The sequence below is a fragment of the Pelodiscus sinensis genome, chromosome 1 (genome assembly GCF_049634645.1).
Source record: "Pelodiscus sinensis isolate JC-2024 chromosome 1, ASM4963464v1, whole genome shotgun sequence".
In the NCBI taxonomy this organism is placed as follows: domain Eukaryota; kingdom Metazoa; phylum Chordata; order Testudines; family Trionychidae; genus Pelodiscus; species Pelodiscus sinensis.
In genome coordinates, this window is record NC_134711.1 from 151,574,895 (window position 1) to 151,601,132 (window position 26,238).

The 26,238-nt window shown below is 41.5% G+C and overlaps 1 protein-coding gene across 7 annotated transcripts in view; it reads right to left on the minus strand.

The window, feature by feature from the left end:
• Positions 1 to 821: 821 nt before the first annotated feature.
• Positions 822 to 26,238, minus strand: part of SENP7 (SUMO specific peptidase 7) — an 88,207-nt gene continuing 62,790 nt past the window's right edge. For 6 of the 7 annotated variants that reach the window (XM_075907664.1, XM_075907679.1, XM_075907651.1 and 3 more), the window contains 11 exons: positions 25,387 to 25,649; positions 23,491 to 23,624; positions 20,882 to 20,998; positions 16,707 to 16,826; positions 13,364 to 13,456; positions 10,890 to 11,107; positions 10,317 to 10,366; positions 7,620 to 7,660; positions 7,311 to 7,379; positions 4,136 to 4,286; positions 822 to 3,063 (listed from right to left, as the gene is read on the minus strand). In XM_075907664.1, coding sequence (XP_075763779.1) covers positions 2,926 to 3,063; positions 4,136 to 4,286; positions 7,311 to 7,379; positions 7,620 to 7,660; positions 10,317 to 10,366; positions 10,890 to 11,107; positions 13,364 to 13,456; positions 16,707 to 16,826; positions 20,882 to 20,998; positions 23,491 to 23,624; positions 25,387 to 25,649 — 1,394 coding nt within the window. In that variant the 3' untranslated portion in view covers positions 822 to 2,925. The remainder of the gene's footprint in view (positions 3,064 to 4,135; positions 4,287 to 7,310; positions 7,380 to 7,619; positions 7,661 to 10,316; positions 10,367 to 10,889; positions 11,108 to 13,363; positions 13,457 to 16,706; positions 16,827 to 20,881; positions 20,999 to 23,490; positions 23,625 to 25,386; positions 25,650 to 26,238) is intronic. The other variant, XR_012897467.1, reaches the window with a different exon arrangement.

Genomic DNA, 26,238 nt, shown 5'->3' on the forward strand with positions numbered 1-26,238 from the left:
TGACTTGATGCCAAAGCTTTTCCCATCTTCTGAAACCCGCTTTCACTGCTGGTGTGGCACTCCAGAATCTGCTGACCTTCCATTTAAATAGACCAATATTTTGTAAACTATAGGTTTTTAAAAAGAGAAAAGCATGCTAGTGCCAAAGTTAGATATGCAGAATACAGATATTTGCTATGAACTGTAGTTTTTTTAACTTGTATCCCCTGGATCTACTATACTGTGCTTGACACAAGACCTGGAGGGGTAAGGAATATGTGGGCTAAGGCAGTTGCTTCAGTTCAGTCCCTGATGCAAGTCACAGCAGAGTGGTTCTAATTAATGTTATCTTCAATGGTTCCCAAAATGCCACTGGATAATCAGGGATCTCTAGAGCTCAATGCTATCAGCCACGCTCCCTCTCACTCACAGCACATCCGTTATGCGAGCAAGACTGAGAGGGGGAGGCAGTATGGCTGGCTGAACCAGAGGACTCCTAGCTGACTACATATAAATAGGTTTGAGGCTTCACTCCATTACAGGGGTGGCAGAAAACTGACCTGTTGGGTCAACAATCTGAACAAAAATAATCCAATGTTTTTCACTCAAGTTGTGAATTATCAAAACATCCTCTTAATAGCTCAATAGCAACAACTCGAATAGCCATGCCCAAAATTAGAGATGTCAAATTAAAAAAAAAAAAACCAAAACCACCAAACCCCAAGGCAAACCAAAAAAACTCCACATGAACTAACAGATATGGTAGTAGGTGACAAACTGTTAGATACCCAAGCTTATATTAACTCACTGGTTATTTAAAAAAGAGAACAATCAAGTCCAACAACATTTAAAGATTTTTATTATCAAACACTGGCATTCTCAAAACACATTTCCATCAATTCGAAATGAAGATTTTAATGTCATAAAAATTATTTAAAAAGACTGTTCCTTTTATTTTAAAAAATGTACGAACAAGCCCATTTAGAAGAGCACTAGTACTATTTTATGATGAAAAGCAATTTTACTGAAGTAAAAAAAACCCCAATTTATTATACTACTTTAACAGGCTCACAAGAAAAAAGTACCCATCAACTGAAAAAGTTTAATGAGAGCATATATACTTACTTACTCTTTTATCCATGTTTACAATAAATACAAAAATGTAAAAGTTTTTAATCATTCTGATGCTGTGGTTAAGGTAAGGAAAACCACATTTGTTCACAGAAACTAAGACTCGTGCTCTTAACCCATACAAATCAGAAATGACATTTAAGTTCGAAGGGGCTAGTGAAAACTAAAATGGAAATGAAGTTAAGCCCGCTCACTGCTCTTACGAAGATGGCTGAAAACAGGCAAAGATAATGGCACTCAAAGAAACATGGTTTAAAAATATTTTTCCTCAGTCCATAAAATCCATCTTGTACTTCCTGGTTTGAGGCAGAATGCATTTCTCAGCTGAATTCACTCCAACAATGAAGACCAGATCTTCTCAGTGACATACATTAAGTCGATGGAATTGCAGTGCTTTATACCAGCTGAGGATCTGGCCCTGAACATTGGTTTTAGGGGAATTCAACACGCTTCTGGGCTTTCCTCCATCTTCATTTTAGCTCTGGAGTTCACTCTCAGCTTTGAAGGCTCCAACTTTTTCTGGCTCTTAGCTGCAATGCTGCTTTAATACACAGGTAGGGGAGGTGGTGTTGGTGATTAATTGAAATACAATTTTTTTTCAAATGCAGCTCTGAAACATGCACTGACTTACCACAGAGAACAGAAGAAAGCTCCTTCTCAACACAGCTACCTAACTCCTATTAGTGACCATGGGAGAAATACACATATATTACAAGCTCATTAAACCTCTCTTTGATGTACTACTACTTGAAAAACTGGCTACATAGATATACTATTACTTGTTCTAGCTTATCAAATAAAGGTCCAGTTCAAACACAAACATCTAAGGGCCTTACTTAGTAGGATTCAATAGGACTAACTCCCATCAGTAAAGTTGCAGGAGTGGACCCTGAATACGTATGCAGTCACATTAAAGCCATTCAAATAAACAAACATTGTGGGCCAAACCTTGCTTGTCTTAGTCACATGTAAGTCATCCTGTCAGAGTCAATAGGACAACCCACAAGAGCAAGGTGAGAAAGATTTAATTTAGTGTCCTTGCAACCAGCATGTATTTATATTTTAAAATCAAGGCCATGTTATACAATTCTGGTTAAAGAAAAAAAAGGATCTAAAAATATAGAGGAAAGTCTACTTTTCAGCTTGCAAGTCTTCTAGCTTCATCCTGGAACATATGTTTTCAACTCCTTTGAAAGTCAGTTTTATGATGGAAACACTTAAACATCAATTTCAACTCAACAGGCTGGTCTGTTGGATGCAGGTTACTCCTGACTCAGTTTATTAAAAAGTACAGTATACCACAAAATGCATCTCTAAAGAGATTCAGTACTGTATTCTCAAACTAAAAAATACATAGTATTCATACTATACACGAGAATTGCAAAGTAGGAAAAGTTACAATACAGGTCTGAGATCATCACATTAAACAAGGAGGCATCACAAATGACACCTATACGCTCACTCAGTTCCCAGAGTTACATGAATGTAACAAACGGAGAAGAACTCACTCCTTAGAATTAAAATATTTTCAAATCTTTGCAGCACATACCTGTATGCTGCTTGCAGATTCCAAGTGAAAATTCAGTTAGCCAACAAATATTAACTTTAAATTACATATTTACTTTTTATCTACACCCTGCCCCCACCCCCATATGATTCAAAAATAAAGCCTCAGAATAAACTTACAACAACCAACCAAATAAAAATACTATGTGGCATTTTTTTCCGGTCTCACGAGGGAGAGTCTAAATGCTTCTAAGCAGCTTTCCAGTATTTTATTCAGTAATGTTTGCCAGGTTTGGCTGAACAGATTCATTAGCTGCTGCTGCCACTTTGCTGTTGCAAGTGCAGTTGCAAGATGAGGTCTCGAATTTCTTCCCGTTTGCTCCTCACCACACGACGAGGGAACCACCGCTCCAAGTGCATCGGCAGCTCAAAATTAACAACAGGATCCTGGTGGCAAAAGATTTAGCTTTAAAAGGTATCTTTGCACTGGCAGCTTTTTCACTAGAATTCCATGCACAGTACTGCTGAGGCAGGACAGTGTTATCATAGCTTACTCGCCTTACAGTGTTAAGATTTGAAACATATAATAAGGCATAATAAACTACTCAACATAGCAGCCATTTGCCTCGGGAAACTGTGTAAGAGTATTTAAAGTGCCAGTTTTGGGAGATATATTATGACATAGCTTGTGCCCAGCATTCACATAGGCAAGAAACAGAAGACACCCTACCTGAAAGGAGAGCATCAGCAGTACTATGGCCCTTTGGGAATGTATCATAGTGAGGGAGCAATTAATATTAATTAACATTAACATTCTGCAGTTAGCAAAGAGGGGGAAGATGGCAGGATAGGAGAGAAAAAAAGGTGGCAGTAGGGTAGAGGGAAGAGAGGGACAGCACATATGCACACACATTATGCCCACTAACTAGCTAGTCACACATGGTCCTGAAAATTATGTTGCAGGATGACATTTGCTAACAGTCCCTCATGTCTCCCCTGCCAGATTATTTGCTGGTGAAGAAATGACAAGCCAAAGAATTCCTCTGTAGGGTTCAGCAGGACACCAGAGTGGAAGCCAATAAGATGGCTGGGAGAGAGTACTTGCTCTGGCACTAGGATCACTATTCTACATTGAACAGGTGGAGAAGGCTAATGGATGTGGGGGCAGAGAATGTACTTGTCCTAACTAAACCAGATGCTTAGATGCCACAAATTAGCTTCCATAAAAGCCCAGCCTGTGGGAAGATACAATATTCAAGTCTCAGAAGGGCAGCCATGTTAGTCTGGAGCTTGTATATTAAATAATAATAATAATAAAACACACACACACACACACACACACACACACACACACACACACACACACACACCCCTGAAGCCCTGCCTCCAGGCTAAGAGTAGATCTCTCCCCCTCCTCCAGTGGAACAACATATTATGCCCCACCATTGGGCACTCAGAAGAATTTGAGGATTTCATTTAGAAGGAGGATATAAACTGACATAATATGTCTACACGCTACCTGGAAGAAGGTTTCCACATACTGCAGTAAGTACACCCCACAATCACTGCTGTTATCCTGTTTCGGGACTCTGGGACAGAAATCCAGCATCGTTGATTTGCTGAATTCCCGGTGTGTTTTTCGTTTAGCTTCCCACTCTATTTCCAAGTACCTGAAAGAGAGTAAGTTAAACACTCACATGGTGGATACCTAAATTCTGACCTTTTTGGGACACTGCCTGTTCTAAACAGTTTGGAGTAAATGCCACAATTTTCTAACCAGCTTCCTTATGCAACCTGTCAAAAACTCACTTGAAAGAGTACAGATAATTCCATGGTTCAGCATCATGTTATATTTACATGTGTCCGTACCAAACCATGAATATCATGCAGGAGATAGCCATAGTATAGTTTAATGGGAAAGTAATTGTGGCCATCTCTCTGTGTAGTGTTTCCTCAAGTCATTAGAAAGACATAACATTTCTTAAACTTGAAGGAAATCATCATACAGATTATAAAGTGTTCAAATCACACACACACATGCATCTTGTTTGCGCTAAGCAAATCATAAAACTAATGTCATAATTTAAATGAGGAACAAGTTAAATGTCAGCAATTTGAACGCTCCAGCATACCCTATCCATGTTAAAGACTAAATGAGTGTCTTCAGGAACCACCTTTATAACATGAGGATGCCAGACATTCATTGGACTTCAGACTATTCTTACCATTCACTGCAATTCACAGCTGTTCCATTAACCATCAGAAGGCTCCCCTATTGCCCTCTGACTGCAACAACTACATATTGAGCCAAATGTTCAAAATTGCCCACTAATTTTGGATTCCTTGGGACATGTTGGATCTGATTTTCAGAAGTACTACCCGCCCCGCCTTCTACTAACTTCAGCTAGAGCTACAAGCATCTAGCGCTTCTGAGGCCTCTCAGAAATGAGCACCCTAAAGTCACCCCATTCCTGAAAATATGGGCCACTGAGAAATGCAAGGTACACACCAGATTGAATGTAAGGGTTTCAGAGTTCAATCCAAGATCTGTGTGCTTATTTCATAGAGTTTAGAGTTAATTTACCATGGGCCCGACTGCTCTCTCCTACAGAAAACCCACAGAAACGTGTATGGAGAGGGGGGGAAATCTGTAGAATGAAGGATCCCCACACTGGGTATGGATGCTTTGCCTCCCCTAACTAGAAACAGCTATGGAGGCAGCTCCCAAGCCTCACAGATGCCGCAATTTCCATTCCCTGATCCCCCGCAGTCCTCCTTTGGCTTACTATCGCTATGCTCCAGCAGACTCATACTTAAAGATCTGTCCATTCAGGAGCAAGTAACCCTTAATGTCCGTGACCGGAAAAATTCCACGCACAGAGGGAATTATACTGCTGGGCTTATTCCTTAGCAGGATTCTGACAGAGTTGTGGGAGGATGTGTGCTGCATCCCTTCTCCCTCCACGCGCCCACAAATCCTTGAACTGAGGCAGAACTCTTTGTGAAGCCCTCTACAAGTCCTACCTAGGATGTGGAGAAGACAAAGAAGATCATCCTGCAGACTTTACTGAGCCTGGGCTGCTCCCAATTCACTGGGAGACTGAAGACACATTTATACATGGAAGAGATCCTCTCTCTGTTATTCACAGATTTGTATATTCTGAGGCTGGAAGGACCATTGTGATCATCTAGTCTGACCTCCTATGTAAGGCAAGCTATGGAAATACCCCCAAAGTAATGTCTAAAGCAGATCTTAGAAAACATCTCATCTTGATTTATAAAGAGTCAGTGATGGAGAATGGACCACAACCCTTTGCAAATTGTTGCAATGGTTAATTACAGTACTCTGTTTTGAACCACGGTAACAATCTACCAAGGGTCATGGTGGAGACTCCATCACTGACCATTTTTATTAGGTCTTTCACATTTTGCTCTTTTCATTATATACAACAAACAATAAGAACTACATTTCAGTTCAGTCCTAAGTACCTAATACTGTCAATAGGGTACTGATTCAAAACAGACTTTTTTGTATGCTACGTTAAAGTCATTTGCTCTGTACAGAACTACTGAAAGAATGACGTTCCAATGCTTGGCGTTCAAAGTGTAACACAAAATACTTCCTATCAACTCCCCTTCCACACATGTACTTAAAATAGCGCTTTTGTTCTAATTTAGCCCAAGTGACTACTCCAACTCAAGACATTAACTTCAGGATACGATCATTTTAAAAATATATACATTTATATTTCCCCTAACTACTTTTATGTTAGGAAACAGACTGCAGACATTTCAGGTCTGTTCTTATTCTTCCCTTTCAAGACAGCTACTAATATTTTAATCTGACTAAAGCAGCATGACCAAATTTTTAGCCACTTTCAAACAGCTATCATGTTTTATTTGTGTGCAAAAATGCAGTAACTGCACACAACATTGAACTGCTGCGATTGTACACTCACAAAACTAAGGGCTCCTCCAAAAATTGGTAATTTAAAAACAACACATTAGGTTTAAAAGAATTACATAACATTCTTGACCTGTATTATCATAACACCTTGGATTATTGAAATGGAGATATATTTTAAAAATTCTAATGTGCTTCTCTCGCTCTTCCTTTAAGGCACTATATTTACCTAGGATAATTAAGTGGGATTCTAATTATAGTCAACCCTACAAAAAGATGTTTACAAACAAACAACAGAAATTGGTATTGTAGGCTGTTGCTTAAACTTCTCTATTGTTCCTAGGTTTTATACTAGGGATGTTAAATTGTGTTTAATCAGCTAATCGAGTAGTCAATGGAATTTCCATCGACTACTCGATTGCTGATAACGGGAAACTGCAGAGCCACAGTGCTGGGAGCTAACCCCATTGCGGCTCTGCATTTTAAACGCATTGAGAGCCCCACTAGCCTCTGCCTCCCCGCAGAGATGGTACAGGGGGAAACCAGCTTTTAAGCTGTCGCACCCTGGCACCAACTCCTGCTCCCCTACCCTTCTTGCTTCCTCTCTCTGATAGAGGCAGTGGTGGGTGGGAGGAAGCGACTAGTCGAGTCGCTACTCAACTAGTTGCTTACATACCGATTTTGTACAACTTTTTAAAAGAATATAACTCATACATTTTGGGTTTAAAATCTGTCATGATAATGTACCTTTCTATTCTTTGAGAATAAAACCAAAGCTGCTGTTACTTACTCTCTCAAGATCTGAACTGTGTTCTGCACAGAACTTGCTTTCAAGGAATCCAAGATGAGTATACACGGCCTGTTGACAGCAAAACCAAAAATTAGTTTAATCTTTTGTTAGGCTGATTAGTTGAGTGGAAAAAGTGTTTTTTTATTTAAGTGGAAATGAGTAGAAAGGTCAAGTAATTAACCAGGAAACCTGAACATAGCATCTTTAAAGATATATTATAGGTCAAGCTGAATTAAGTGGTCAGTGTCACTGCCACATTACTGAATACTGACACTTCAATTTTGTTACATTATAAAAGTATAAACTTACCTTCTACAAACTTTCTTTAAAATGGAATTATTTAAAGTGCTCTGAAAAACACAAAATAATTGTAAAATTGTACAAACTGTATCCCGAAAAAGCACAAAAATCACATCATATTTTTATATCTTTAGTATAACAAGTAACAAAATGATCAAGAAACTGAAATACCTATTGTATATTCAAAACAACCAAACACGACTATTTTACTGAAAGCTAAAGCATGTTGGACTTCAACATGAATTCTGAAATTATAAAATTCTAACAGAAGACTCATTAAATAGTATTTTTTTGTTTTTAAAAATCCTTTAAAAACAGCCAATGGATTTGTTGTTCGCATGTTAAAGTTTATAGTTATTTTAAAAAGACAGAAACTGACTAAAGAGGTATACAGGGAAATCAATAGAAACCACACAAAGTACTATCAAATGCGCAAAGTAAACACTGATTAAAATAGAGAAATGTTCCCCCCATAACATCTTTCAGTTCTACTAATTTTAAGTGCTATAATAAAAACTTTTTTCATATAAGTGAGATTTTCCTGTAACCGGAGAGTCTTGGAAATGTGTGGTCCCTAACTATATTCTACACCCGTGGTCCCCAACACGGTGCCCGTGGGCGCCATGGCGCCCGCAGGGGCATTTGCATGCGCCCGCCAGGTGCTCGGGGCTGGTCTGGCCCCGGACACATGGCGCGGTGCTTGCGGGGGGGAAGCACCGGGCGCGCGGTGCTTGCGGGGGGGGGGGGAGCACCGGCCCCCCGGGCGCGCAAGTGTCCCCACCCCCTGGCGCCCGGTGGGCGCACAAGTGTCCCCGCCCCCTGGCGCCCGGCGGGCGAACGGCCACGCCCCCTGGCGCCCGACAACCTCAAAAGGTTGGGGACCACTGTTCTACACAATGAAATGCATGCATTCTGTGCAACTGCCTCTGGAAACTTTTAATAAGTGTTGGCCTTCCGTCTGCACTTATGCAGGCAAACTGGGGGCATAAAGGGCAGTGTGGACTGATGACACACAAACTCCTTTTCTTACCTTGAATCTAGAGATGATCTGCAGCAGTAGGGATGGAGGGCAGTAATGGAATAAAGATAGGAACCACACAACTCAAAGAACCTTCAACAATAGGTAGCTACCTCCATAAACAGCACATTCATTCTTCCCCAGTTCAGGGAGGGAAAGAGAGGCAGATGCTGCATCGGTGGTGACATGATGCAGAGCTATTGGCTGTACATAGGGGAGACAATTCTTGAATGCAGAAAGTCTTGGCATAGTCCCTCTTTGGAGGAACAAGCTCCCTGAATTCCGAGTCAAGCCATGCAGTAGTAAGAAGGAATGGGAGCTGCATCAGTCCTTCTGCCCTTGGTTCGGAGCATGAGGAATTCCACTGCATGCGTGCAGACTAATAGACATCGCTTACTAAAAATGTCCAGTCTCAGGCACATGGTACACATGGACACTCACATGTGGAATACACACAGGGACCATAAAGAAGTACTGAGGGCCAGATGGAGAGTTTTGTTCTCAAAGAGGGAGCAAATAGCCCAGAAGCATCTGTGGAAAGGAACTGTGACTCAGACGTGCATCTCTGGGTCATGATTTCTCCACAGCTCCTGTTTCAGATTAGGGAAATATACTCCATCATATGCCCCTTTCTTTGCGGCCCACACTTCTAATGACTGGTGCCTGGGGGAGGAGCACAAATATGACTTACTCATATCGCCTTCTCATACTCATACTTTCATCGAGGGAGTATGAGGCACTCAGCCTCTATTTTCCATCTTTTGCCCAAACTCTAGTTCTGACCAGTCACATGGAGATTGAGTGGGAGGAGCTCACACCTTTTTAATCCTTTCTGTAGCTGCATTAGACTGAGTTACAATCTATCCCATACCTAAAAATCAAACAAACATCTGCCTGTTTGCATTTTTCCTCCCTCAGTGTTTGCTCTCCTTGCCAGTCATAAAGGAAATTTCTGCAGAACCCAACCATCCTAAAAACCACTTCTGTTTGATAAAGAAACTCATCTTCTATTATCACTCCATTAAAAAAAAACCAAGCAGATATCATCAGCTCAAGATTAGGGTCAAAAGATGCAGAATCAAGAAGCTATAGTGAAATGTGTCTCAGATACTATGACAATAACTCAGCCTAAAAACAATACTGGTTATGATACAGATAGTAAACTTTGCAGAACAGTCATGCAAATTTATGAGCCCAGATATAAAAAATACTCACCTGTTCTTCACTAGACATTAATAATGAAATAAATCATACTTTATTTAATTTTTAAAAAACTTGCTCGGAGTGCAATTTTACAAGTTTGAGCTGTTAAAAACAGTAATACAAATTACTACCTTCCCTCATTAGATTTAATTTTCTTTTCTTGGAAGTCAACCTATTTTGCTAATCAAGAGCCTGATGACAAATATCAAGTGTGATCACATGGGTCAAGTCAATTTTACAACAGTGTAATTTTATTTTGAAGTAATGACATTCAAGTAATCTAGTTATGACAAGCTAAAATAAAAACCAACCATGTGCTTATCTAATACAGTCAAATATACACTGCTACTTGTCATTGTTTACCTAAAAGGGACATCAGTAGATAGTTTAGTCCTAGAGTTTATTTTTAAAATGCAATATGACAGTGTCAGATGGTCACTAAATACTTCACTGTTTTTCCTTTGTCCGTACAGAAAAATACTTACTGCAAAATCCTCTGACTCCAAGTTTGGAGATGAAGTATGGCAATCTTTACCTAGTGTAAGACAGTAAATTGAAAATAAATATGATTATTTTCTTTTTTGGCTGAAACATTTGCATTTCTTGGCAAATGACTCTATCCCCATTGGAAAGAAGATGGCATGAGCATAAACTAGCCTTACTTTCCCACCTTTGGTACAAGCATGTCTCAATTGCTGAATATTGTTGAAAGACCTCACTAGGGTCCTGATCCAATTTCCACTGAAACCAATGTGAGATATTTCATTGACTTTAATGGGAGTTCAACTAGATTCCTAGTACAGAAATCTAATTTAGGATCTAATATTATGCCCTGGATTTGCATATGCAACTTCATGTCTAACAAGCTGCATGAGGAGATCAAGAACACAATATGCCCCTAATATATCAGGACATTTTACTATATATAGTAATCTGCAAAATCCACTATACACGTCTTGCAAAGAGCTGAGTTTCCTTTGATAAGTGTTTCATTAAAGCATTCTGGAATTACTGAAGCAAACAGTTTTTCATCATTTTCTCTTAAAGTCACTCACTACCTTCTGAATGACAACTACTCTTTACATCCAGTTCTTCTTCATCCTTCCAATTATCATTGAAGACCAGCACAGTGTTGGTTCTAACAGTTTCTCTCTTTTTTTCAGAATGAAGAAAGGATTGCTGAGTCTGAGACTTCAGTGAACCCTGATCTGGAAAGTCCTCATATACTGCTTCTTCTAACCAAGGAAAGCAGATAACTGCAATGTACCAATGAGACCTGCCATGGGGACGGGAGGAGAAGGGGGGGGGGGGGAAGAGAGGAAAAAAATAAAAAGGTTAGCATTCAATATTCAAATCCTTTGAAAGCTGTGGTACGCCTTTGGTACTAACGAGTTAAGGGAGCTAATGCCTTGTTACTCCACTGTCAGTTCTAACCTTTTGCACGCTCATTTAGAAGAGCACAATGATACATATATCCTTCTATTCAATTTCACCTCTACAGCATGATAATGTTGCAAAGATAATTCTCGCCTTACTGTTTCTCAAGTACTTCTCCTACTTGGTTCTCAACACACACTTCCTGAAAATGAACAAAACACATGCCTCAAGACATCCTAATCACATGACCTGTGCCAGCTATGAAACTATGGGTATAGTACACTATATATTCCACTGACCTCAACACATTTACACGATCTCACTCGGCAGCAGCTCTTTTGTATAGACAACTTCCATTGAAGTTACTTACCAACTTTAATGGGACTTCAACATGTGATGCAATGTAGAATAAAACCCATATATTGATACTGCTACTGCAGTACTATATATTGTTCTACAGGAAACTGCTCATAGGAAAATATCCAAGCTCACAAGAGAATATAATGACAGCTAACTTCCTGCCCTTCTCCCCAAATAAAACCATTTCTGCAATAGAGACTCACAAAGCTAAGCTTACTGGAAGTCTTCAAACCAGGCCCATATGAAATGCAAAATTTGAATGAGCTGTAAATCAGTATATCTGTCACACAATGAATACGATTTTTCTTTATTTCCCTTTTAATTCAGAGTCTAGGAAATTATTTTCTTGGTGACCAGAAATAGAATGTGGAAAAGATGAATAGTGGAGTGTTTGTACTGATCAACCAATGGGAGTGTTTCTAAACCTGGTATATAATGCGAACACATCCTGGAAAAATAGAGGCAGTCCCCGACTTACGCCGGATCCGCACTTACGAACAGGGCTTTCTCGCCCCGGAGGTCGAGGTGGCAGATTGCTACCTGCGAGCTCCGGGGCGAGAAATCCCCGTTGTAAGCTGCTCCAGTGCCCCTGGTCTGCTGTAGACCGTCTCCAGTAGACCAGGGGCACCGGGAGGGTTCCCGCGCTTCTGAGGCTTTGCCAGAGCAAAGCCTCAGAAGTGCGGGAACCCGCCGCGGCTGCGGCTTCAGTCCCGGTGCCTGTGGTCTGCTGGGGACGGTCCCCAGCAGACCACAGGCACCGGGACTGAAGCGGCGGCAGCCGCGGCGGGTCCCGCGCCTCTGAGACTTTGCCAGAGCAAAGCCTCAGAGGCGTGGCACCCCGCTGCCGCTGCGGCTCTGCTCCCCGTGTCCCTGGTCTGCTGGGGGGGGGGGGGCGCGCAGCTAGTGTGCCCCCCCCCCAGCAGGCCAGGCTTTTGTTTTGGACCCTGGGGCAGAGCAGCTGGGGCGCTGTCGATTGGTCCTGCAGCGCCGCTCTGGGCACTACTGGACCAACCCGGCAGCACCCCAGCTGCTCTGCCCCAGGTCCTGATTCAGCCGCTGCTGGTCAGTTTCAGCAGCAGCTGAATCAGGACGCCTGGGGCAGAGCAGATGGGGTACTGCTGGGTTGGTCCAGTAGCACCGAGGAGCGGCGCTACTGGAGCAACCCAGCAGCACCCCAGCTGCTCTGCCCCAGGCGTCCCCAAGTCAGCTTCTGCTGAAACTGACCAGCGCTGACTACAGGAAGCCCGAGGCAGAGTTGCTCTGCCCCGGGCTTCCTGGAATCAGCTGCTGATCAGTTTCAGCAGCAGCTGACTTGGGGACCCTGGGGTTCTTAAGTTGATTCTGTATGTAAGTCAGAACTGGCGGTCAGTTTCAGCAGCCGCTGAATCTGGATGCCAGTTCCGACTTACATACAGATTCAACTTAAGAACAAACCTACAGTCCCTATCTTGTACGTAACCCGGGGACTGCCTGTAACTATTTAGTTTTAATTCTCCACTTCATATCTGGCATTTTAATCAAGCTCCCAAATTGCTAGAATTAGAGACTAATCTGATTCACAACTGGAATCGAAGGCTCTTCATCCAAATCAATAGGATGGTATTTAGTGCTTTAAAACTAGAAACAGGAATAGTCTTCAAGTGGCACTTATTTCTATTACCAATGAATCGTAAAAAAATTTAGCCATAGATATTTCACTGGTTCCTTCAAAAGTAAATTTCAAATCTATAAAATTTAAAATTTAAGAAAATGGTGCCATAAAATACTGTTGGAAAAGTGAGTGTGTCATACTTACTCCTCATTAACAGGCACAAAGATGTAATCTTTATTAAAGATGTTTATATGCCGAGTCCATGTCCTTACTCTTTTGTGCCTTCTTTGTGCCACACTGGGAACACAAAAGCAACAATCACAGTTGTGGGAGGAAAGAGGGATTGGGGGAGAGAAGAGATGATGTTGCCGAAGGACCATGTCAGTGTTCCCAACACAGGAACAATTCACTATTGGACACATAGTGTTTCTCTTCAAGCCACAGGAATCATGCAATTATACAAGACTCTAAGTTGACATTGGAAAAAGGTTCCCAGACATCCCTGTTGTAAAGACATTTTTGAACATGAGACACTCTCCAGATTTCCCTTCTCACCTCCCCCTGTTTGTTGAAGGTAAAAAAAATAAAAAATAAAATAAAAAAACAAACACACCAGAAGATAAATAAAATGAACTTGTAATATATTGTAAGTGTCAAAATAAGATATCGGGGTCCAGCCTCCTGATTTTTGAACACTTAGGGCTGGCAATACAGCTGTATTAAAACTTAAAAACAAATCAAAGCAAATATTTTGGAATTTCTTTTCTGTGCCCAAAAAGAAAGGTTTTGCTAATTTAAACATCTTTAAAAGGAATGTATTTAAATACACTGAATATTTGCATGCTCATGAAAGTGGCAGGCAGGAAATTAGCTCCCCAATAACTACTGCTTCCTACCCCAAATAAGTCCTTTAAAAAAATACAACAGTTAGAAAGGAAAGATGCAGAAGCTGGCAAAACACCTAAGAGTCTATGAAGTCACTTACTGAATAGGTTCCCTGATCAGTGTACTGAATAATTTTCTGAGTCTTTTCAGTTAAACTTTTTTGGGATGGGTTATCTATAGATTGTACGGCCAGAAAAGATCATTGTCATCTTCTTATCTGATCTCCTGCATAACACAGGCAATAGAACTTCATCTGCTAATACCTGAACCAAGAAACTGACCATGAAAGATTGTGCTACTATGGGTTTCTGTAACAATTTCAAGCCAAGTATCTTTAATGATTTAATAACATTCACGAACTAAATCATACAAAACCTCTTTTGAAGACTAGTATTGTTAATTAAACCCATTTTATAGATGCAAAAATCTAAGGAACAAAATTTAAGTGCCTTAGCCCAAGATGACACATTGTGTCACAGCCAAGAACAGAACACAGTTTTCTCCTGGTTCAGTGCTTGAACTACCTGACCAAGCTTCCTCTCCAATTTACAAAGATGTATCATTCCATGTGAAAAAAGTTTCAGGAATTCTAAACTTATTTTTCAGGTTTTCTAATTTAGCACAGGATGTTGTGAAAACTACTGAATGATTTATGAGGTTCTACATTTCTGTCAACTTTGGGTAAAACTCATCCTGTTCCAGAAGCCATCTGCTTTACCTACAATCTGATTTATGGCAGTGCCTATGCAAAGGTATGGACGAAGTGCTGCAGAAAGGGATGGAACAACTCTCCAGTCCTGGCATGTTGCTGTTTTGGCTCTGCAAAGACCAAAATAAAGAGAAGTTGTGGGGTGAGATCTACTACTTGTAGCTCAAACCGACCATAATCAGTGTGTAGCAGAAGGGGGTCTTATTCAAATTCATAGGCAGAAATAGTACCTGTGAAGGGACTACACTCCAGCCTTCAGTTCAGTTCCTAGATCTGAGATCTACACACCAAAACACTAAGATGCTGTGTGTTAGGAGAGGTTACTTTCACCCTCAATGAGCCAAAGGAAAAATTTCTCAGCCAAGCCAAACAAATTGCATACAACTTGACTTTTTGGGAAAGAATCTGCCTCCATATTAGATAACTGTCCTCACACAATATGAAATTGTGACTACATGTAAACATAATACAGACAGTCCCCGGGTTACGTACAAGATAGGGACTGTAGGTTTGTTCTTAAGTTGAATCTGTATGTAAGTCGGAACTGGCGTCCAGATTCAGTCGCTGCTGAAACTGACCGCCAGTTCTGACTTACATACAGATTCAACTTAAGAACCCCAAGCTTCCCCAAGTCAGCTGCTGCTGAAACTGATCAGCGCTGATTCCAGGAAGCCTGGGGCAGAGCAACTCTGCCTCGGGCTTCCTGTAGTCAGCGCTGGTCAGTTTCAGCAGCGGCTGACTTGGGGACGCCTGGGGCAGAGCAGCTGGGGTGCTGCTGGGTTGCTCCAGTAGCACCGCTCCTCGGCGCTACTGGACCAACCCAGCAGCACCCCATCTGCTCTGCCCCAGGCGTCCTGATTCAGCCACTGCTGAAACTGACCAGCAGCGGCTGAATCAGGACCTGGGGCAGAGCAGCTGGGGTGCTGCCGGGTTGGTCCAGTAGTGCCCAGAGCAGGCGCTGCAGGACCAATCCGCAGCACCCCAGCTGCTCTGCTCCAGGGTCCAAAACAAAAGCCTGGTCTGCTGGGGGGGGGGGGGGCCACACTATCCATGCCCCCTCCCCCCCAGCAGACCAGGGACATGGGGAGCAGAGCCGCAGCGGCAGCGGGGTGCAGCGCCTCTGAGGCTTTGCTCTGGCAAAGTCTCAGAGGCGCGGGATCCCCCCGCAGCTGCGGCTTGAGTCCCGGTGCCTGTGGTCTGCTGGGGACGGTCCCCAGCAGACCACAGGCACCAGGACTCAAGCGGCAGCAGCGGGCTGGTTCCCGCGCTTCTGAGGCTTTGCTCTGGCAAAGCCTCAGAAGCGCGGGAACCCGCCCGGTGCCTCTGGTCTGCTGGAGACGGTCGCCAGCAGACCAGGGGCACCGGAGCAGCTTACGAACGGGGCTTTCTTGCCCCGGAGCTCGCAGGTAGCAATCCGCTACCTCGACCTCTGGGGCGAGAAAGCCCCGTTCGTAAGTGCGGATCTGACATAAGTCGGATCCGCGTAAGTCGGGGACTGCCTGTACATAAAGGGAGTAGCAATATGTGCTCAGCTTAAAAAGAAAAAACTGGTCCTTCCAGCAAAATTGTATGAAACTTCACAGAGGTAATCAAACTAAGTGAAGAAATTTTACATTCTAGACTAAGAAAAAGAATCTGGAGAAAAGCAAAAAACACTGTTTGTATTTATAATCAAATACTCATCACAAACTTTAATAAAATCCACCATTACCATCCTATGACTGCCAACCTTAACAGTGAGTTGCAGCATATCTAGAAGGCCTGAGAACAATCAGAATGCTACATGACAAAGTAGACTTTACTGAAGAACCTGAGTGATCCATGAAGAACATTCATCACTGGAGAACATTGCATATTACTAATTTCTTTTTTCTTGCTTCATGACAATCAGTACTTGTCTGTTAAAATAACAAATCCTTTAGTTCTAAATATGGCCTCTGGAAGTGGACTTACGAAAGTTTGGGATCTTCTTCAGAGTTTTTTTCTGTCCTGGTCAGGCACTTATAGAAGAAGCTGCTAAAAACGTGTGACCGCTCTGCAAGCTGCTTTGGTGCTTTCTCCAACAGAAGATATCTACCAAAAAGATACAATTGCATCTTTTTACTACTTATGTGGAAATTAGCTTCCTCTTCAACATAATTTCCATTAAAATATTAAGATATATCAAGGTTATTTTATATTTTGCAATCACTTATTTTCACAGCTCCTATCCAGGCCAAATTTTTTAACTTATTTTAATTGAGTATATATGGTTAATCGCTTTACTATCAAGTGAGAAACACAGTTATTTATGGCACAACCCAATTGAATCTACCCTCTACCAGAGATTTGTCCTCCAAAATCAAAGCTTTTGTACTTAAATAGTTGTGTCTAGCCTCTACTTCTAAAAGAAGCTTGAAAACAGGAACCATCAGCAAAACAAGCCTGCAAAAAGTATAACAAAGCAAGTTACAGGTGTTTTTGTTTCATTCATTACAATTGTATTATTCAATGTCATAGTTTATTCATGAAATAAAACCCTTCCATTTTTAAATCTGAACTGCTGCAGAATCCAAGTACCCTACTGCAAGTTTTATTTTCAGTTCATCACAGAACACTACTCTACAGCAAAGCCCTATGTATCAAAATATTTAAGTGGATGCACCACTTTGTTTCCCTCTAGGTTTCAAGTTTTTGCTTGCTATGCTCTGAAGCTGACCAGGAGGAGGGAGAGCAGTGCCAGTAATATGGAGACTGACATTGATCTCAGAGGGTACATCTAGACTACATGCCTCTGGCGACAGAGACATGTAGATTAGACTACCAGGCATAGGAAAATGAAGCGGCGATTTAAATAATCGTCGCTTCATTTACATTTACATGGCTGCCGCGCTGAGCCGATCAGCTGTTTGTCGGCTCAACGCGGTAGTCTGGATGCGCGGGGGTCGACATCAAAGGCATTTGTCGACCACCCAGGTATGCCTCATCCCAGGAGGGATTATTTAAATCGCCGCTTCATTTTCCTATGCCTGGTAGTCTAATCTACATGCCTCTGTCGCCAGAGGCATGTAGTCTAGACATACGCAAAGTGAACTGTGCCTGATTGCAGTGCTGGTGAGCCCTAGGGGATCTGTGTTGCTGTGATGGGAAGCACAATTTCATTTCAGAAGATCATGAGCACGCCAATGTCACTCCAGAAGTCAGAGTGGCTTGCTTGTCCTCATAGGGAACCTTTGCTTTATCCTGCTGTCCTGCTAAGACGACGAAGGCCTCTACTCTCTGTGCACCAGGGAAGCCTACACAGGTGACAGCATCTATAGGAACTTGGGTCCCATACATCTCCTCTGAGTCAGTGACAAACCTTCCAAGGGGCTCAAAGTTCCAACCAAAGAGGTGCACACACACTGCCCCAGTGCAGCTGAACTAGGTCCCTTGCCCAAATGCACTTCAGCATTTTTGCCTGGTGCTGGGGAGCTGTACTTTCAAGTCTTCTTAGGCGCCAGGAATTGATGCCAATTCTTGGCAGGAGGGCTCAGATGCCAGGTGAAAGGCTAACTTCATGAGGAAAGTTTGCAGTTTGATATCCTGCTCCTTCTGAGTTTGTGGACATAGGTTCTGTCAAATGTGGCACTTCTTGATGGGTGATTCACCCAAGCACTTGAAACAACTGCCATGGGGATTGCTAACATGAATAGACCTGTTACACTCTGTGCAAGGTTTGAACCCAGTGGACTGGGGCAAAGTCCCACTGGGGACTATTATCTAATGACAACTATTTAACTATAAACAATAAACTATTTACACAAAGCCCTAAGACTGAAAGCAATAAAAACCGCTTGCAAAGCCACAGAACTAGGTGCTCCAACTAACCACCAAGATGGTAAAAAGGAACTGAGAGGGCATAGGGCCGGCAGTACCAGATATAACATGATGGGAACATGGCACTCCACAGGACACCAGAGCTGACCTTACTGTGTGGGCATGCACACACCTACCTACAAGGGAATCAACATGAGCAAGCACAAAGCAGAGCTGAACTATCAGTACAAACTTTCTACTTGTTAAACTGATCACTTGCAATTGTGACAGGCTGAAAGATCCCAGAGTGCTGTACCTGTAAGTTTCTTAAGGCATAAAGGGGAGTTAGATGACTTAACTTTCTACTGCCTTTCAATGGGATCTGTTTACTTTAATTCCCCTCTGTGACTCTGAAGAATCTTCCTCACCAGTCATCTTCCTTATTTGCACAACACCGAGAGCTCTGAGCTCAATAAATATCCAGATATCACTTCACTCTAGGGTTGCCAACTTCATAATATTTTAAAAACCAACACTCCAGCTGGAGTCCTGGAACCTCACCCCACTCACTCCTCCTTGCTGAGGTCCTGCCCTGACCCAAAACCCCACCTCCCATTTGATTCTCTTCCCCCATCTCTGCCTACCTTAATTGGAAAGGACTCATTTACAGAGCTGAGGCTGGGAGGAGGGAAAGACCTGGCATCTCGCTTGCCCACAGGAACTAGACTTTGGGTGTCCAGTCAGTAGATCGACTGGATACTGACAGGTCCCCTTTTCAACTGGATTTTCTGGTAGAAATCAGGCACCTGGCAACCCTACTTCACTCAAATGAATTTCTGCAGTAGAACATAAGAACGGCCATGCAGGGTCAGACCAAAGGTCCATCTAAACCAGGATACTGTCTTCTGAAAGTAGCCAATGCCAGATGCCCCAGGGGGAGTGAGCAGAACAGGGAATCATCAAGTAATCACTCTTCTGTCATCCATTTCCAGTCTCTGACAAAAGCTAGGAACACCATTCCTACCCATCCTGGCTAACTGATGGACCTCACCTCCATGAATTTATCTAGTTGTTTCTTGAACCCTGTTCATGTCCTGGTCTTCACAACCTCCTCTGGCAAGGAGTTCTACAGGCTGACCATGTGATGTGTGAAGAAAAACTTCCTTTTTTATTTTAAACCTCCTGCCTATTAATTTCTTTGGTGACCCCTAGTTCTTATGTTATGGGAACAAGTAAATAACATTACCTTATTCTTTTCCACACCAGTCATGATTTTATAGACCTCAATCATATCCCTCCTTTAATCTCCTCTCTTCTAAAATGAAAAGTCCCAGTCTTTTTAATCTCTCTTCATATGAGACCCGTTCCAAACCCCTAATCATTTGTGTTGTCCTTTTCTGAACCTTTTCCAATGCCAATATATCTTTTTTGAGATGAGGCAACCACATCTGTATGCAGTATTCAAGATGTGGGCCTACCATGTTTTTATAGAGAGAGAATAAGCATGAATGCCATCTAGTCCTGGTGACTTGTTACTGTTAAATTTATCAATTTGTACCAAAACCTCCTCTAATGAAACCTCAATCTGAGACAATTCCTCAGATGTGTCACCTAAAAAGAATGGCTCAGGTTTGGGAACCTCCTTAATATCCTCAGCCGTGAAGACTGAAGCAAAGAATTCATTTAGTTTCTTCACAATGACCTTATCATTTCTGAGTGCTCCTTTGGCATCTCGATCATCCAAGGGCCCCACAAGTTGCTTAGCCGGCTTCCTGCTTCTGATGTACTTAAACATTTTGCTATTACTTTTTGAGTTTTTGGCTAGCTGTTCTTCAAACTCCTTTTTAGCTTTTCTTATTATATTTTTACACTTAGTTTGACAGTTTATGTTCCTATTTTTCTCACTAAGATTTAACTTTCACTTTTTAAATGATGCCTTTTTATCTCTTGCTGCCCCCAAACCTTCCTTTTACTTGGTTAAGCCAGGGAGGCACTTTTTTGTTTCTCTTACTGTGTTTTTTAATTTGGCGTATACATTTAAGTTGGGCCTCTATTACGGAATCTTTGAAAAGTTTCCAAGCAGCTTGCAGGGATTTTAATTTTGTTACTGTACATTACAGCTGGGCTGCTCTACCTAGAGTATGCAGCAATACCTTTGGCGAGATGTGAAGAATGAAATCCAACCATCTGAAGCTGTAAGGGATTATAGATAACTTAAAAACAACAGCCAAAATTGGAACTAGACCAAATTTTTGCTGTACTGTAATCAGAATGTTTGGAGATGACTATTTTAGATTTCATTCAAAAAAGATTAACATCAAAATGACACTCACTCTCTTTTTATTACTTACTTAAGATAGAAGTCGATGATGACATCATTGAGGAATTCTCCATACTCTAAACACTCTAGATCTTCTCTTGTTACACCCAGTCCTCCTTTTGTAGGTGGGGGAGGATAAACTATCAAGCTAGAGCAAAAGTGATATTAAAACAAATTGAGCAATAGTTTAACTAGCCAATTACAAAAAAAAAAATCCTAATGCCCATTATCTAGGAGAAAATCAGACTGAAAGGAACCTTGAGAGGTCATCAAGTCCAGTCCCCTGAAGTCATAGCGCTAGATCAACCACCAATCTTTATAGACTGTATTTTATGCTAGTTCAAGCAGACGTATTGACATGCTCCTAAGATATAAACAATTCTATATCTCTAGTTATCCTCAATCCCATCTCTTCACACAGCTACCATGAAGTTCCCACTTCATGAAGACCTGAAAAACCACCAGCTTTTCTTTACAGTTTGAGCAGATACATTAACCATTGTAGCTACAGATTCTCATATATATACATCCAAGATTTTTGAGATCAATACAAAGTATGCAACATTTGACAGTAAATTACAAAGAAGTTAAACTAATACATATCTTGAAAAGGAATGATGAAATAATAGGAACAGGAAACGTGATTAGAATGACCACATCCATGTAAATTTTCTAAAAACGAGAGCACTTTTTCTCATTCTATGTATTTTCACAGCGACTCTAAACACATATCAGTACTCAACTAACATTATAATGTATGTGTAAAACTGAGTTTTTGCACTACTATGGTAATATTGCAAATAACGTAACACTGCAAAACCCAAGTCAATAATTCATTAAAATGACAAACTGACAGTTTCCAAAATTGGGGAGGAGGGCTGTAACTATCAGTAATCTGGTTTTGTATGCAACTAACGCCATATCTAAAAATCTTGTCTCTTATTTATCCTATGTAAAAACATATGTCAGGCAGACATGTGTCTCAGATTTCAGCAGCTTTCTATAAAAACTATTGACAGAGTGGCTTTCTAAACTCTTCACACCAGATGTACAATTTATGGGAAGTAACTTAGCATAGCTCTGAACTTGAAACATTTTGCCATTATTCTTTAAAAGAATAATAGTTAGAGGATCTGGATTTCTTCCAAATATGAACATGGCACACGGAGTCTAAGGAAGTTATTTTTAAATAAATATTCTGCCCCCACCCATTTTTGGGGTATGTTAAGCAGATAGACAAGAGATTCTCAGAAGATGTAATCAGCACTAGTTTCATTTACACCATCATTTATACCATCATTTACACCATAATTTATGAAGGTTTATCTTTGCAGTTAACATTTGCAATGTAAAAACATCGAGGTCAATATTCACGCTAGCTGATTTGAACCGTGAATTGAGCATTTCCACTTCTAATCTCTCATACACAAAATAGCATTAAACTTTCAGCTAAAATGGATTTTAAGTAGGAATACATGGCCACGTTAAATGCTGGTGAACTATGGTTTTAAATTTAATTGGGATATTAGCACGAATCAGACGCTGAAAGCATGTGAACACAAAAGATGAAATCCATAAAAGAAGAGCAGATGTGTTAAGACTAATAGTGACCCTTTGAAATACCAGTGTTATTTTATTTAAGGCTTGGAATAAAGAAATCAAAATAAAAAATAAAATATTAACTTGGTACCATATGCTGCAAATCGAGTATGTAAGAAACACCTGCATGTGACCTTACCTAAGGTCCAATAATTGCCAGTGACATCACTTATTACCTAAGGGTACAAACAAACTCTTCAAGGTTCATTGATAATACCTGCCTGACCTAAGAGGACCTAACCATTATGGGTTAAGCACTCCGAGTTTAGCCCACGTTAAAGTATTTCAGTTAAACTCTTGTAAATGTTTTGTTACTGCTCGAATGTAATAAACTGCTTACTATTTAGGGTTTTTTAGGCATGTTTAAAGAAAATGTATAAATACTATTTGACCTTTGGATTTAATAACAATATTTATGGTTGAATTAGTGTCATAGCAATAATCTGCATAAATAATAATTTCAACAGTGTGTAAAACATAAAGCCTTAAACACAATTAACAAGACCTGCCATGTAGTATGAGAGCAGATTAGATATAGCAGGAGCTTGGTGCTAGTTATATTATATACATTGCTACATATTGTTGTAGAATTGCTGTATTAACTGACAAAAACAAGCTTGTGACAAATAATGTGGGTTAAGAAACAGAACTCAGAGAGCTAAATGGCACAAACATGACAGAAAGAAAAACACTTTACTGTGATGCAGAACATTATTTGGAGCCAAATCTTGGCTGCATTGAAATCATTGGGCGTTTTACTGGGAAAGGATTCAGCCCTTACTTCAAGTATTTTTTAATTTTTAGTGAGATGATCTTAACATTAATACATTGAGCTTAAGCCCCCTTTTTGCCCATTGACAATGAGAACTGAGACACTAAAGCAAAGTGTAGAGCTTAGAGTAGAAATATGTTCACATGTAACATAGCACCATTCACCCAAAAAACTGAAAGTAATTTACGAACATTATTTATTCTAGCTATTTACTTATGCAATTTACATCCATGTGCTTTTTCTTGCTCATTTAAATAAAGCATACATACTTCTGAACTGGTCCTGTTTCTTTTATTTCTTTCCATTCATCGTCTGATTTAGATGAGAGCGAAATGGAATAGCTACCACGATTTTGCTTCTGCAACAGAGCATAACTCGGCCTGGTGACATTTACTTTTGGTTCCTGATGGCAGAGAGAAAAAATTCTAACCAAAAAAATCATCTTTATTCATAAGTGAACACACAGCAGACTGGAAGTAAAAAAAAAACACCCATAAGTACATTTTGCAGTCTACAATAACTCTTCATTTAATATTCAATTCATCCATTATACCTACATATTTTGTTGTTCTCCTCTTGCCAAAAACAGAATATAACACTAGCATGCAACATACGCATTTCAGTGATAAATGCACCTTTGAGCCAAAGCGCGCACACACCAACGGCAGAAGTTGCCACCTATAAAGCAGCTTTCTCTTCAAAATGGTTTACAAACATTAGTCAGCCATGTGAGTTGGGCAGTACTATCCCCTCTTTTTTGAAAAGGTAACAGAAGCAAAAAAGATACGGCTAGAACAGTAGTCCCAAACTTTTCAATGCCCAAGATCACTTTATTAATTTAAAAGCGACCCAAGATCTACCCTACCCCTTATCTGAAGTGCTGCCCCTTCCCCAAAGCCCTGCACTGCCCACTTCATTCCCCCTCTCTTCACAGCTTGCTCCCCCCCACACGCTTTAACAAGCCTAGGGCAGGGGCTGGAGTGCAGCCTCGGTGAGTGTGGGAGCAAGGTCAGTGCTAGGACAGTTGTGCAGGAGACATGGGGATGCCAACTTAGAGTGGGCTCAAAGCTGGGGTGCTGGCTATAGGAAGGGGCTGTACACTGGTGTACAGCCTCTCACCAGGTGGGCATGTGCCACCGGCAGTTCATGACTGATGGTGCAGCGAGGCTGGGGCAGGCTCCCTGCTGGTGTCCCGCACCACTCCAGAAGAGGGGACAATGTGGTTCTGTGGCCCCAGGGATGAGGGGCTTGAGGCATGTGCTGCCCCTTTTTCCCCAACAGCTCCCACTCACCACAGTTCCCTGTTTCTGGCCAACGGGAGCTTAAGGGGATTATGCTTGCAGGCAGGAGCAGTGTGCCAAGACTTCTACACTCCCCCCTCCACATGAGGCCACAAAGACATACTCTGTGTCCACTCCTGGGAATGGTCCAGTGGCATGGAGCAAGCGGGGAGCATACTGATCACAACAGACTGGGAGACTCTCCGGGATCAAGCAGCCAATCACAATTACTGGCGACCACTGGGCTAAAATGTCAGAGGTGCTGAGTATCCCGCAGGCTTCAATGGGAGCAGCAGTCACTGGACCCATCAAGACTAAGTCACCAAAGGCTACCGAGCCATCACAAAAGCAAAGAGCAAAACAGATGAATTCTAGGCTTCTAGTTTTGTACTCAAACCAACCTACCCTTCCTTTATCACTATTGCTACTGTATAGAATGTGTCTATTAGGGAACTGACCAAGCCCCAAATGTCAAAAATTTCAACTTCAAAATTTTCCCTCAAAGAGATGCATATTAGGGCCAGACTCTCCAATAAATAGTGGCCTACAATGGCTTGCATACCTAGAAGCAGAAGGCAGGAATGGGATCTTTGTATTTACTTCTCTGAATGCAAGAACCATGATTCTGATTAGCTCTTGCATAGGTTTTGTATCACGGGAGAAAGCCCCTTGAATTCTCCTCCTCTGCACCCTAATGGGACAATCTATCAATTATGTAGACTGTAAATATTGCCTTATTATGAAGTATAAATTAACAAATGTTATCAATTCTTAAGTATACATACAGATATTTTTATCTTCTGTGTGTAACTGAAAATGGCTTGATTTCTCTAATGGCACTAGGTGACTTCACTTCAATAAATCATTTGAGAATCATGTATATACCTGAGGTAGGGGGTCCATGAGAACTGGAATGCTGTCCTTCTGCAGCTGCTGCTGAAACGAAGCCTGGCAACAATTCATAAAGGAGCTTTCTTCAGGCGACAAGTCCTTAAACAAAGGTAATGCATGCTTCCAAGACAAGAAGTCAGACAGATCTGGTGACCTGTTTTTCCTGCTCACTTCCGCAATCACCTCATTCAGCTTAATCTGTTCTCTTTCCGTGAGCGGTTGGAAGAGTTCAAGGAAAATGAATTCATTAGATTTGGCTGTAAGAAGAAAAAACATTAACTGATCATTAACTGAGACTGACAAGACATGGCAGAAGTTAACAACAATTTCACAGAATATAACTGTCAGACCTGAGCGCTCATTTGCTGAAACAAGTTAGTATTTACATTTCAAAAATTTTAAATTACCAAATACAGTAAAAACTGTTATTCAATCCTGTACTAACTGGAAAGCTCTATAAACTGGTATTTGTAATCTTCATATAAGATTATTGTGAGGTTGGCATGGCGCTGGCAGGCTCCCTATCTGGCTCTGTGTAACTTCCCAGAGGTGGTGACATGTTCCTCCACCTAGGAGCAACAGGAATTGCCACAAGGAGTGCCAAGTGCAGGAGGGAGTGCGGGGGGCAGGCTCTGAAAGGAAGGTTAGGTATGTGACGGGTTTTGGGGTGCTGGATCCTGGAGACACTGACCTTGGGCAGCTCCCTGCAAGCAACAGCCAGTCCCTGCTTCTCCTAGGCAGAGGTGTGGCCTGGCAGCTCTATGCGCTGCTCCACCCACGGGCGCTATCTCTGCACTTTCTACCAGAGGCAGTTACCAGCTGATAGGAGCTGCAGAGTAAGTACTT